The sequence below is a fragment of the Manis javanica genome, chromosome 14 (genome assembly GCF_040802235.1).
Source record: "Manis javanica isolate MJ-LG chromosome 14, MJ_LKY, whole genome shotgun sequence".
Taxonomy (NCBI): domain Eukaryota; kingdom Metazoa; phylum Chordata; class Mammalia; order Pholidota; family Manidae; genus Manis; species Manis javanica.
In genome coordinates, this window is record NC_133169.1 from 70,928,688 (window position 1) to 70,942,829 (window position 14,142).

Below are 14,142 nucleotides of genomic sequence, written 5' to 3' on the forward strand. Positions count from 1 at the left end.
TGGTAATGTACATTTGTCACTATGTTGTACATGAGAAACAAATACAGTATTGTATATTAAGTAGTTCCCAATTTAAAAAAGGAAAATTGATGGTTGATTGTTTCTAACCAATGTAGAAAAACTGGTGGATACACTGATTAAAAAACAAGTATCTAAGATAAGTAAACTTTTAACAAAATATTTTTCATGTACATGTTAACTACTACTCTGTTTTCTAGATATACAGTTTATTCATGTATAAATTCCCCCTGAGTTCTGAATGGTGGCATATAATGAGGGTCACAATGTTAAAACCAAAGCAGCCCTCTGTCTTCATGAGGAAACTGGCATGGCTTAGGAGCTGTGTTCTGAAGCCCTCTTTCCGGGCTCTACGGGTCTCTGACAGCATTGCTGTGGATGTATTCATCATCTAATGTTTAGGGTGTGTATTCCTCCGGGACGGACAAAGCCATGTTCTTCTAGTAGCCACATTTCTGCAAGGATTAGCTCAGATTGTGACCCTTCATATTCCCCTACCTGGGTACAAATTCTACCCCAACACTTGAAGTGATGAAACTGAGGGAAAACTACTTCCTCCCTTAATATCTTCATTTGCGGAGCAGTTTATTAGATTATTTACTTTGGAGATGTATTATTTAAATTAAATGAGCTAATTCATGCAAACTGTTTATAAAGACAGCAATTATGTTTTTGGAAGCCATTAACTTTAATACTTTTGGCGGTCCTTTACCATCATGAAGCAAATGAATATTAAAATATCCCATTCTTGCTCATCCATCATCTGGGCTTTGTTGGTTCCAGATCGGAGAGGATGAGCTATCGAGGTGACAGACCAGACCACAGTGACGGAGTTCATTGTTCTTGGGTTTCCTGGTATTCTCTACCGCAACTCACATTGTTTGTGATGTTCCTCACTGTGTATCTGCTGTCCCTCGTGGCAAACACCCTCATCATATTCGCTGTTGTGATGGAGCCAACACTCCAGACGCCCATGTACATTTTCTTAGGAAATCTGTCTTTCCTGGAGATCTGGTACACCACAGCCACAGTACCCAAACTGCTGGCCACCTGCCTATCACGGGGTGTCACCGTCTCTGTGTCTGGCTGCATAACCCAGTACTACTTCTTTTTCTCCATGGGAGCTACCGAGTGCATCCTCCTGGCAGTGATGGCCTATGACTGGTACCTGGCCATCTGCAACCCTCTACGATACTCACTGCTCATGAGTATCCAGTGTGCCTGCAGTTCTCCGCTGGATCTTGCATTGGGGGCTTCATTTACCCTCTTCTATCTACCGTACTTATCTCTCATCTGAAGTTCTGTGGCCCCCAGAAGATCAACCATTTCTTTTGTGACTCAGTTCCCATCTATTCAAGGGTCTGACACTTGCCTTTAAGGATGTCATCCAACATAACCTGCATGTGAACACATTTCCTTCCACATATCCTTATAAGATGGATAAAGATATTTGTCCTGCTTTAACAATGTAAACTAAACCATTCACCATGAACTGGAAGTCCTATATGGCTTTCTTATTTCTTTCCTTATTTCCTCACTCATCTTGCCAAAGATAAACCAGTAGAAAAAAGGTTACCGCCTCTGCCTCCATACTGTACCTCTCTTTGCTTCTTTAACCACTGAGCCAGAAGAAAAAGCAAATGGAAAGGGCTTCTGCCCCTACTCACTCCTGCAGAACCACATGTAGGCTTGGAATCATCATGCCAGTCAAACTATGCTCAACTGTATTTTCACATAATCCATAGTTATAAGATCATGGGATTTAATTCATATTATTTTATTTCCCTTTTAAGTTGTCATTTGTTTAAAAAAATCAAATCTATATGAATGATAAATATTCAGAAATCATAATGCTTCATTTTACTTTAACTCTGCGGGAAACCTGTTCCCAACACAGGGCAAATTACCTGTGAAACCAAAAATCAGTCAAAGGGAGAAATAAAGAGGGAGAAACAATTTATTGCCATTTATGGGCAAGCAGTCATCCACTTTTGCTCGCCCATGTCTCTTATGACCCAGCTGCCAAAAGAGGCCCCATCCAACCTCACTGGTCCAGATATGTCCTCATTCCACCAAGCAATCACCTACTCATATGGAGATGGACTACTTCTCTCCACCCCCTGGAAACACCTATTGATATGGAGATGCAATAAGGCCAAATGAGAGATTCTGGAAATATTGCCATTTTACCTATACTTTTCTATCCTGTTTTTATTTGTTTACATGGATAAAAACTTCAAAGTGTTTTCTTTTATACAGATCCAGTTTTTACCTGATATTCTTCTCAATTTTATCTTGGGGAGGTGAGGGGTACAGTCATATAAAATAAAAATGAATTTACAATACCACCTACACAAAGATCAAATATAGTATGTACATTGTTTTTTGGCTTAATTGTTTTTATTTCATTGTATTTGATGCCAGAGCAAAGAGAGGTTTTTATTTGTCTGTCTATGTTGATGAATTATTGCATATAATTTCAATTCCTCTAGTATTATACATTGTTTCTAGCCCTTATACATTATGGCATTTCCCTAATCTGCAATTACATGAATATTCCAAGGTCAACAATCGGTTTATGAAATTTTTGGAATCCTAGAGTAATTTGTGGTTCCCAAGAATTTTGCCCAATTTTTATGTAATTAAAAGGGTGTCTCACCTATTTATCTGCCCTGCATCATGTACACAGTGATGATATTTACAAGTGGAGAAGCTCCAAAATTTATTGGAACTTGTAGTCAGTTTTCTTATTTGGAGAGAACTAATAACAGCAAAATATAATATTTATAAATACAAATACCATATTTTTGAATATACAAAATACCAAATTCCACCACTCTTCAGAAATATAATCCATATTAAGCAGGAAACATTTAAAATGCAGATAAAGGAAATTAGACTAACTAAATTAAAATAAATTCTCAAGAAAGAATAAGATGCACCTGAGAAAAAACAGCACAATTTCTAAAAGAGCCATTGTATATAAAATAAAAGGTTAGGGACTATTTAAAATGTTAAGAGAGGTCTCTTCAATATGAAGATCACACTCATCAGAGAAAATTAAACACTGGGTCATTTACTTACTGAACATGTTAAATTATCCAAAATAACACTTAAACTTACATTGTAGTCAGAGAAACAAAACATACATGAAGACAAATGACACAATACATAATATCAGGCATCAAATTGGCCTCTAAAATCTGACTTTACAAACATCATCAGTAGAGCTGCTGGTAAGACAGAATTGAATCTGTTGCCAGGAGCCATAGATCCCAGATTAAACCAATAGGCCAAATATCATCCCCAATCTGAACAGACCATGTGATCAGATATGTTGTTATTAGCCAAATTATCCAATTGTATGTTTTCTTGGACTATGTCCTAGATGTTTTTGAAAAACTGAAGAGAACTGATATAAGCATAACATTCTTTTCCTAAAATAGCACATATTTCCTCTCCAAGAGCCACTCACATCCAAAGGAGCTATCATCCCTGGACACAACTACCGAGTTCTGTGATACTCTCAGGAAAGAAGGTCTTGGTCTTCATGACATTATCTAAATATATTTCCATTTCATCAACCACACTATGCAGGATTCATCCTATTTTATGGGCTTCTTTTAAAGTATGAAATTAGCAGATCACAGAAGAGAGAATAAATACCAGATTTACACTAGCATAGTTAAAACTTCAGTCCTTGAATCAGGAAACAGTTTTTTTCCCACTTTTAACATTGGATTGATCCCTTGAACAGTAAGGAATCATTAGACTTGAATTATAGTTTAGACCAAACAGACCTAACAGACATCATATAGAACATGCCATCCAACAGCCCCTTAATACACATTCTTCCTAAGCGCACACAGAACACGCCCCAGTGTAAAACTATCATAGATGGTGAACAAAAATGAGTCTTAGCAAATTTAAGAATATTGAAATAAAACCAAACTTCTTTTGGTAAGTATCTTCCTCAGTATTTCATTTTTTTTCTTTGCATTGTGAATGGGATTGTTTTTCTAATTTTTGATAGTTTATTGTTTGTTATAGAAACATACCATATTTTGTATGTTGATTTTGTGTTCAGCAACATTAGTGAATTTATTAGTACTCTTTTCTAAATTGAGTCTCTCGGTGTTACATATTTACATATGATACATCATCTGAAAAAACAGACTATTTTATTCTTTTTCCTATTTGGATGTCTATTATTTATTTTTCTTGTCTAACTGCTCTGTGTTGGACTTTCACTATTATTCAGAAAAGAAGTGGTGAGAGTTGGCAACATTGTCTGCACCAGATCTTATAGGGGAAACTTCTATTGTCCCTCTTAATTATGATTTGAGCTTTAGGGTTCTCATAGGTGGCCTTAATTGCACTGAGATAAGATCCTTCTAATTTTTTGAGAATTCTTATGACAAATATATGTTGTCTTTATGAAATGCTGTTACTGTGTCTATTGAGACAGCCATATGTTTATTTTTTTCCAGCTTTATTGGTATATAATTCACAAATATTATATATATCTAAGGTGCACAATTTGGTAATTTGATATCATTCTATTCTGTGAAATGACTGCCACAATCAAGATAATTATCACACCCATCATCTTACACAGTTACCACTATTTTGTGCATTCTCTTAGCAAATTTCAGTGTATACTGTAGTACTGTTAACTAAAATCACAAAGCTGTACATTGGATGCCCCAATTTTTTCACCTTATAAATGAATGTTTTCACCCTTTGTGTATCATCTCCCCATTTTCCTGATCCCCTAGGCCCTGGCAGTCACCATTCTAACTGTTTCCATTAGCCAGACATTTTGAGGTTCCTCTTATCAGTAAAATCATACAGTATTTGTCATACTGTGTCTGAATTAACAGCCATAACGTCCTCCAGATTCATACATGTTGTCCAAATGGCAAAATTTCTTTTAGTCCCTGAATAGTCCCTGTGTGTGTGTGTGTGTGTGTGTGTGTGTGTGTGTGTGTGTGTGTGTGTGTGGACATCTATATCCCATTTCCTTTTTCTCCTTATAGATTATTGGACAAGTGGGTTTTCTCATGTCTTGGACATTGTGAATGATGCTACAATAAACATGGGAGAGTGGATATATTATTTTTAGATATATACTTGGGAGAGGAGTTGATGTATCACATGGTAGTTTGTTTTTATTTTTTGAGAAACTTAAATACAGTTTTCAATAAATGCTGTACCAATTTACATTTCCTATAGCATACAAGAAATCCCTAATCTCCAGATCCTTGCCAACTGTTATCTTTTGTTGTTTTGTTAATGATCATCCTATTATTTCATTGGTTTGATTTTTATTTCTATGATGATTACTGATATTGACCATTTTTTCATATACCTGCTGGCCTTTTGTATGTCTTCACTGAAAAAATTTCTACTCAGGTTTACTACCCATTTTTAAATCAAGTTTTGTGAGGTATTTTTGCCCCTGAGTTATAGGACTTCCTTCTATATTCTAGATTTAACACCTTATCAGATATATGATTTGTATATATAATCTTCCCTTCCTTAATTTTCCACTATAGTTTTTTTATTCATTCCTTTTGTGTGCAGAGTATTTTTAGTTTGCTTTAGTCTCAATGCTATGCTTATTTTTGCTTTTTTTCTTCAGTACATTTGCTGTCATATTCAAAAATCATTGCCCATGTCAATATAAGTTTTCCCAATATTTTACTTGAAGTGTTTTCTATTTTCAGGTCTTGCATTTAAGTCTTTCATCCACTTTTAGTTACTTCTTATGTAGGAATAGATTATGTCAAATTTCATTCTTTTGCATTTGACTATCCAGCTTTCTCTGTACAATTTTTTGAAGATATTTTCTCTATTGTTTTCTCTTTGAGTCCTTGTCAAAGATTAGTTGTGAACATATGCAACTCTTTATTCTTTTCCATTTGTCCATAACTCTTAATTCCATGACCATACCGTTTTGATTACAGTAGATTTATAATGTATATATTGGATTCTTGGGAGAGGTGGCTCTTTTTTATGTCCAATTTTCAACCAAAACCACAAGTTATACAAGGAATCAAAATTATGTATTATGATAGGAATAACAACTGAACCTAGATAGGAATAACAGCTGAACCTACCCATGAAGGAACGCAGGCAATAGGTATAAGACAATGATATTTTAAATTGCCTTACATATGTTAAAAAGCTAAAGGTAAGACACAGAAAAGCAACGGAAGGAAAATAATATGAACAAAGAATATTAACAAAGAGATAGTAATTGTACGAAAGAGCTAAACAGAATTTCTTCTAATATTAAATATTAACTGTGTTGAAACAAAATCAGTAAAGGTTTCTGACAGCGTACATTCATTAACAGGCAGGAAAAATAATTGAACGCATTTGCAGATAAGACATTTGAACTTTTGAGGCTGAGGAAAAAAGACACAAGAATGAAAAAAGTGAACAGAGCCTAAGGAAACTTTTGGAGAACACCAAGGAGAATAATGCATGCAGTGTGGGAATCCCAGAAATAAAAGAAAGAAAGGGCCACAGAGATTATTTGAAGAAATAATAACTGAAATCTTCCCAGAATTGAGGAAATACTTAAATCTGCAAATCCAGGAATGTCACTGAACTTCACAGAGGCACCCACTGAGATGCTTTATAATCAAACTGTTGAAAGACAAAAGAAACAGTCTTGCAAGCAGCAAGAGTGACATTTGAAGGAAGCACATACAGAAAAGAATATGAAGGAATCCGTTAGTAGAAAACCTATAGAACAGTAGGTGGCCAAATTACATATTTAAGGTGCCCAAAGGAAAATAAAAAAGCTGTCAACTGAGAGCTATTTCTGAAAACTATCCTTCAAACATGAAGGAGAAATTAAAACAGCCCCAGAAAATCAACAGAGAGACTCGTTACTTCAAAACCGACCCTAAAGCAATGTTAAACTGAATTTTTTGTTGTGAAATGAAAAGACACTAGAGAGTAATTATATGCTTTACAAAGTTATTAAGTTCCAGGAAATGGAAATAAGTGGACAAATGCAAAAATGAGTATTATTACAAATGAGCGTTATTGCCAAAGATTTGCTCAATACAGGTTTGCCTTCACTTTGGAACAAACGCAATATCTATGAATTTCAGTAAAGTGAAACACAATAAAATGAATATGTCCATTTAACTTAGTGGGAATTCCCTTGTATGTGAGAAGCCTCTTTTTCATAGCTGTTTTAAAAATTATTATTCTTTAATATTTGACTGTTGATTACAAAGTGCCTCAATGAAGTCTTCAGTTTGAACCTGTAGGGTGCATTTATCCATCATGTACACAGATGCCTATCTCTCTCCCCAGAGTTTGGAAGTTTTCAGTCATTATATTTTTTAGGTAAGCTTTTCTGCCTTTTTTCTGTATGTTTTCCTTCTTGGACACCCATAAAGAATATATTAACTCCTCTGATAAAGCTCCATAAATGCAGAAGGCTGCTTTCTTCATTTGCTTTTTGGTTGTTAAATTTCCTCTGTCTGGATTTACAAAGATCTTCTCTTTGAGTAAGCGGATTCTTTCTTGAACTTGAATAACTTTATTTTCTTGAAGAAAAGGAAACTTGTTTTCTCAAAGAACTTCTTTTTGAGTTCAAATTTCAAGGATTTCATAAATGTCCTTATATTATTTTCTGAATATTGTTAGACAGTTGGTATTTGCTAAGCTTTTTCCAAAAATCTCACAAGAGTTTTAAAACTGACTCTGGAATTTAACACATCATAGTAATGTGCATTTGCATTGCACTCAGTCTCAAGGAATTTGTGTACATGACGGCCTATCAATTATTGAACATTCTCCAAATGTGAGCTAATTTATTATGTAGTCAGTACTAAGTATAAGTAAATTAATTGTTAGTTGGTTAAATTATCTTTCATATGCCTCACTGCCTGTATGGACTGGATGGTTTGAGTTTCTGATATTGATTGATATCTGTAGATACCCCAGCAGTTAACCTTGTTGTAATTTAGTTCCTGCTTAAGCTTAGTCTGCAGCCGAAACTAATGTAAGAGAGAAGAACTATAGGCGCTGCGTGTTGGAATCTAGTGCGAGTCATGAGCGGTGTGACGAGGACTGCAAACAGTTCTTGGGATCCTTTCCGAGGCAAACTCAGATGAGGATCACACCGTGAGGCTCACGTGGCCGGATGACTTGATGAGACATAGAGAAACTTTAAGAAATAATTAGCTTGCAATTATTTAACTTGATGAAAAAACACATCCTATAATCATTAATCGATGCCTGTCTTTTCGCTTGCTGTAACAATAAAAGCACAGGGGAGCGCTGACTTGGTGCTTAGTCTCTAGAAGTCTAAGCCCTCTGCTTAAAATGTCATTCTGATTCGGTTTCTCATTTTCGCAGTCCCCGACTGCTACTGATATCAACCACTGAAATCACGTATTTGTCAGCCCAGATCTCTACAATATGAATGGACACACCAACACTACAAGTGGAAATATGACTTTGTGATTTCAATATACTAAGCTACTAAAAGTGTAATTGTTTTGTGAGTAAGAACAATGGAAAAGTGCCAGGTAAATGGCTCTTCTCCATAAGAGCTCATTGGGTGTCTGGGTAAATATATTTCTTCAGTGCCTTCTTACCAATTATGGAGATTCTTGACTGCATGCCAACATAGGAAGTGACTCATTAATTAAGGAAAGGCCATTGTGCTACTTTATTTTCACAGGTTGCATAGTGCCAAGATTTGTCCCATAACAGTGAGGGACAGATCACATAAGTCAATTCCAATGAAAGTGGAATCATTTCCCTTTGGAATATTCCAGAGTTCAAGCCTTTGGGAGATGGAAAACTGATATCATCGTCATACTCGTTCTGACTGCTCTTTATAAAAGCTGTGCTAAAGTTGAGACATCAAGAATCAAAGTGACTTTCAGGAAAGGAGTTTCTCAGTTCTTGAAAGTCAGAATTAGTGATGTCCTTCTGGATTAATCATCGGTAATACTTTCACCAGCAACTATACGCAAAGCTTGCTGATGTCTTGAATCTTCTACAGAACAGACACTTTAGTGAGTTTATTTTCTTTTAATCTGGTTGTTGATAATGATTTCAGCCAGAAAAGCATAGACCTGCTAGGAAATTCTTAAATTCTTCAAAAGTAAAAGTTTCTTCGGTTATTACATGTTAATTTTAAGATTTCTAAACTATGGGTTTGCTAACAGGCCACAGGAAAACTATATGTATATATTTACTTATGTTCCAAAACATGAGCTCATATACCAAAGACATATTAGACTTTGAAACAGTTATTTACACAACTATTTAAAGCATGAAAGGATGCTGAGCTCACTGGAATCAATAAAAATCGCTTAAGATATTAGGTACATTTTATTTCAGTTATAAGCAGAAAGTAATGAAGAATTAAGTAAAATAATGATGTGAAGTAATTAAAATATAGCTAATTTGGAAATAAATACCACTAAAATATACAGAATATAACTTGGATCATAAGCTAGTGTCTTAATAAACATTGCTTAATTTTGATTCCTATGAAATGGGAAGGTGCCTTAAATTATGGGTTCGATAAGAAAAATACTTATAAAATTCTAAGCATTTGATTATGTGTGATGTAGATTCTGGTATAATTCAGTTATAAATCTCTTCTCCACTATTAAATCTGATAATCTGTAATGAATATAATTTTGAAATTGTTGGTTTTAAGTGGTTTTCTTCTAGTAAAGGATGAGAGCAGATATATTGTGTTTCAAATATCCAATTGCAATCATTATTTATTTATGTATTTATTATTTATGTGTATTTCTCAAAGTATAAAACAGGACACACACACACATACAGTGCCTAAAACTTGTGTGTATGTGTGTTTATATATACATGTGCAGAGAGAATGGCAGTGAGAGAGAACACATAGCATTAGTGGGATAATAAAATAAAAAGAAGCCTGGACCAAAACTAGTAAATAAAACGATACATTAATAGTATTATGAGAGTTAAGTGAAGGAGTATTTTAATAAAATTTGTGCACTGAAGAAAATGACAAATACCTGCTTGAAATGATTGCTTTGTTTACTCCTGTTATTTAAAAGATCAGAGGGCTTTTGGAGGGAGCCAATCTTTCTATCATCTTTCTAGGCATATAGATATCAAAAATGTATAAAATGACCTTAGAGAATGTCCATTGTTTTGTGAAGTTCATATTTAAGATGAAAATGAGAACAATTAATTTTAGTCAAATAATCCATTGACTAAAACTCAAAAATTGTAAAGCACAAGGATAAAGAACATGGCATGCAATGTTTGCATTTTTCATATCTATCCCTTCACTTCCTTTCACATGTAAATTAAGACTTTTCTCCATTAGGGATAGATAACATTGTGCAGTGACTATGGTAAACAATTTGTACATATGCTTCTATTACTTTATAATACTTAGACACCTAGAGAAACAGAAACTTTGAAAAGAAACGTACATGTTCAACACATGACTAATTAATTGCATTATGTTGTTGGAGAAAATATGCTCTTAAAACTGTTTTTCACTTTCTCTTTCACACAAACACAAATACACATGGACACACACATTCAAGTGACAAACATTAAATAGGAACACAGTTTTTCTTTAGCTGTACTGAAGTAAACTTAAGTAGGTGTAGGATTTTGACCACTTTAACCATACCTTTTCTTTTTTCAAATGCAGAACGTTTCATCAAGAATGAAGAATATCTCAGTGGTGGCAGAATTTCTTCTCTTGGGTTTTTCTGGCCCATCGAGGCTTCAGTTCTTACAATCTGGGATCTTTGTAGTGATCTACCTGTTGGCCCTAGTGGGGAATGGCCTCATTGTCACCATAGCATCCTTGGATCCCTGCCTGCACACACCCATGTACTTCTTCTTAAAGAATCTGTCCCTTTCTGATGTTTGCCTCATGTCTGCCATTGTGCCCAAAACTGTTGCCAACTCCTTGACACACATCAGTTCCATCTCATTCTCTGGTTGTGTCATGCAGGTCTTCCTGGTGCCTTTTGCCGCAGTGGCAGAGCTGTTCCTGCTCACAGCGATGTCCATTGACCGCTATGCTGCCATCTGCCATCCTCTGCACTATGAGCTCATCATGAACAGGGGCCTGTGTGTGCACATGGTGGCTCTGTCCTGGCTCAGCAGTGGCTTTATATCCATTATACATACAGCAGGAACCTTTTCCCTAACTTACTGTGGGCCCAATGAAATCCAGCAATTCTTTTGTGACATTCCCCAGTTGTTAGCTATTACTTGCTCAGAGAATGTAACTGCAGAAATCGTGCTCATTCTTATTAATGCAGTCTTGGACTTATGTTGCTTTATCTGCATCATAATCTCATACATATACATCTTCTCCACTGTCAGAAAGATTCCATCCACAGAAGGACAGTCAAAAGCCTATTCCACTTGCCTCCCACACCTGGTAGTGGTTGTACTTTTTCTCTCAACTGCTTTTATTGCTTATCTGAAACCTATCTTAGGGTCTACATCGGTCACCGATCATGTTCTATCATCTTTCTATATTTTGTTGCCGCCTTCCCTTAATCCCATCATATACAGCCTAAGAAACAAAGCCATGAGAGCTGGTTTGGAGAAGCTGATTACCAAGAAGCTCTGGGTGAAGGGAATATCATTTTTCTCCAAGAATAAAGGCATTTTATTCTTAATGTTTGTGTAAGTTCAAGATTAATTTAGCTGCTCAGTTGCAAATCTGTGCTTATCTCCAGGGTTGCGTGGAACCCTGGTGGTGATTCTTCACTAGATTGGAATAAAGTATACTAACGGAAATGAATGAAGTTGTCCTCAGGTCTGACAGTTACAGCTTTCAAGCATTGGTAGAAAAAATGTGCACATTCATATTTGTACCCGGTTTCTGTTAGTCTGTCTTGATTTTTGTTTATTGATCATGCATCCTGCTTTTGGGTACTTGAGTAGATAGTCAGAAGTCTCATACTTGAAAGGGAATGTGGATTCCCAGGTGTTCTGGTTTGCAATTCAGAGGAAGCATGTCCTCTGTGACTCAGCATGGCCCCTGGAACAGCCTGGGTGCTCTGAATCTCCTTAATACTGCCTTAAATGTCTGTGTTCTTCCTGCACTATACTGCTTAACAAATCTTTCCTTAGCATGCACTGGCGGATTACAGTGGTTCTTTTGTATTATCTAAATCTAAAACCTGGAACAGTGGCAAATAAAACATTTGCTTCTATCTCAAAAGCAATTCATAAAGAGAATAAAAGAGGAGGGACACTTCTTCCTGGGAGATTCACTTCTCCATAGACAGGCAGTTCTTCTACCTCTCCATAAACTTTGTATTTACTACACCCATGTGTATACATCATTTCAACACCTTTGGATTACATAAAATAAGGAAAAAACTAAGAATGCATTAATAATTTGTGGTCTAATTGCAGAATTAGTTGTTTTATTTATTTAAAAAATTTCACTTTACAGTCTACTTCTTATACAACATTTTAAAAATGGTATTAATTTTCCATTATAACTGACCAGGACACAAATATAAATGATATGGGATTCCTTGATGTGTGTTTTATTAGAGTTCATTTTAGGCACTGCCAATTCAACCTCTGTATCAAGTAACTACAGGAAGAAAAATTTGCTACAAAACAAACTCAAATTTCTCAGATAATATTGCTGAAATATATATATATACACATATGTGCATAAGTTTCTATACTTTTCTGGCTCATGATCTCAGCTAAATGTGCATCAAATAAATCTTTACATGAAAAAAAATGTTAGAATTTACTGGAGAAAAGTGAGGGGTAATGATGTGAGCCTTGTCTGCTTATGTTTTTATTACATTCCCAAATCTTCATCTTTTGAAATGATTGACTTAGTTTTTGACATTGAGTATAATATTTTTCACCACTAGTATAATTGGCACATATTTACATTTTAGAAGAAAAGTTTAGTGTATTATAATCATGTCTTCAAGAATGTACAAGGGTTAATAAATTTATTACTTCAATACTAATTACTTAATTTGAATTTCAATTTATACTTTACACTTATTTATAATTATATATATACACATATGTACTCATTTTCTTTGACTCTATATTTTAAAGTGAGTGAATATAGTATGTTGTTTATATATATATTTAGCTCTATTATTTTCTCCTTTCAATACAGAGATGTATGTCAATATTGTATATGTGAATGGAAGTAATCAAATTTCATGCCATCTGTTTCTCTTCTGTTGATTACCCATTTTGCTCTCTATCTAGAAGTGCAACAAAGTCTGATTTAAGCCTTAGTATTCAGCAAATATGCTTCAATTGGATTCAGCTTTATATCCATTGTGTATAGCTAATAGTTTCCTGTTTTAATGTCACTGATATTCCAGAGCATTTGCATGATATATGACCAATGGTTAATTTAATAGTTATTTATTTTCATAATTTTAATGGGTTAAAAATAATTTATTGTTAATACAATTATGTGTTAAAGAATAATAAATGAAAATACATATATGTGTATACATACACACATTGATCTAAAAAAATTAATATTCAAGTGGTCCATTCATTCCAGTCATTGAGTCATAGATTAATATATGCCATATTTTTTTAAACTGAAAAGAATTAAAAAGATGAAAACAAAGTGTGAATAATAATTATTGACTATAAAGATTTGAAAAAACTTACTAGAACTAACACAAATGGAAACAGATTGTTGCTTAAATTAAAAATTAAGTGAAAGCTTAAAGATTAAAACAAGTTAATGAACTCAACATGAAGATGAGCCAGAACATTTTACAGAGAAGGAAATAACATTTTACAACCACCCACCCATGCACAAACATATACACGAGTAAAAATATAGTTACATAGAGAATAAAGAATGAAAAAATGAAGAGACACATTGTTTCAGTGATAATGGCTTAATTTTTATTCAAACCTATAAAAGACATATTTTTGCATGTTCATTTATCTCAATTAGATAAAAATGAATGCATAAATTGAATGTAAGGTATATATTTCTAAACCCTCTGTATCCACCATGTATCCTTATCCAGACCATCCTGGAGTTTAAAGTACCTGAACTACATCAGCAAGATCACTATGACTGGCTTCTGG

General features: G+C 34.5%; 1 protein-coding gene and 1 pseudogene across 1 annotated transcript; both read left to right on the forward strand.

The window, feature by feature from the left end:
* The first annotated feature begins 284 nt into the window (after positions 1 to 284).
* LOC118970388 (olfactory receptor 6A2-like) lies at positions 285 to 1,383 on the forward strand (annotated as a pseudogene).
* A 9,352-nt stretch (positions 1,384 to 10,735) lies between these two features.
* On the forward strand, positions 10,736 to 11,719 carry LOC140846069 (olfactory receptor 14A16-like). The gene has a single exon (XM_073221477.1). It carries the CDS (start codon positions 10,736 to 10,738, stop codon positions 11,717 to 11,719), a length of 984 nt encoding a protein of 327 aa, XP_073077578.1.
* The last annotated feature ends 2,423 nt before the right edge of the window (positions 11,720 to 14,142 follow it).

Coding starts and splice junctions, on each gene's coding strand:
- LOC140846069 (XM_073221477.1), top strand. CDS start 10,736: ATGAAGAATATCTCAGTGGTGGCAGAATTTCTTCTCTTGGGTTTTTCT.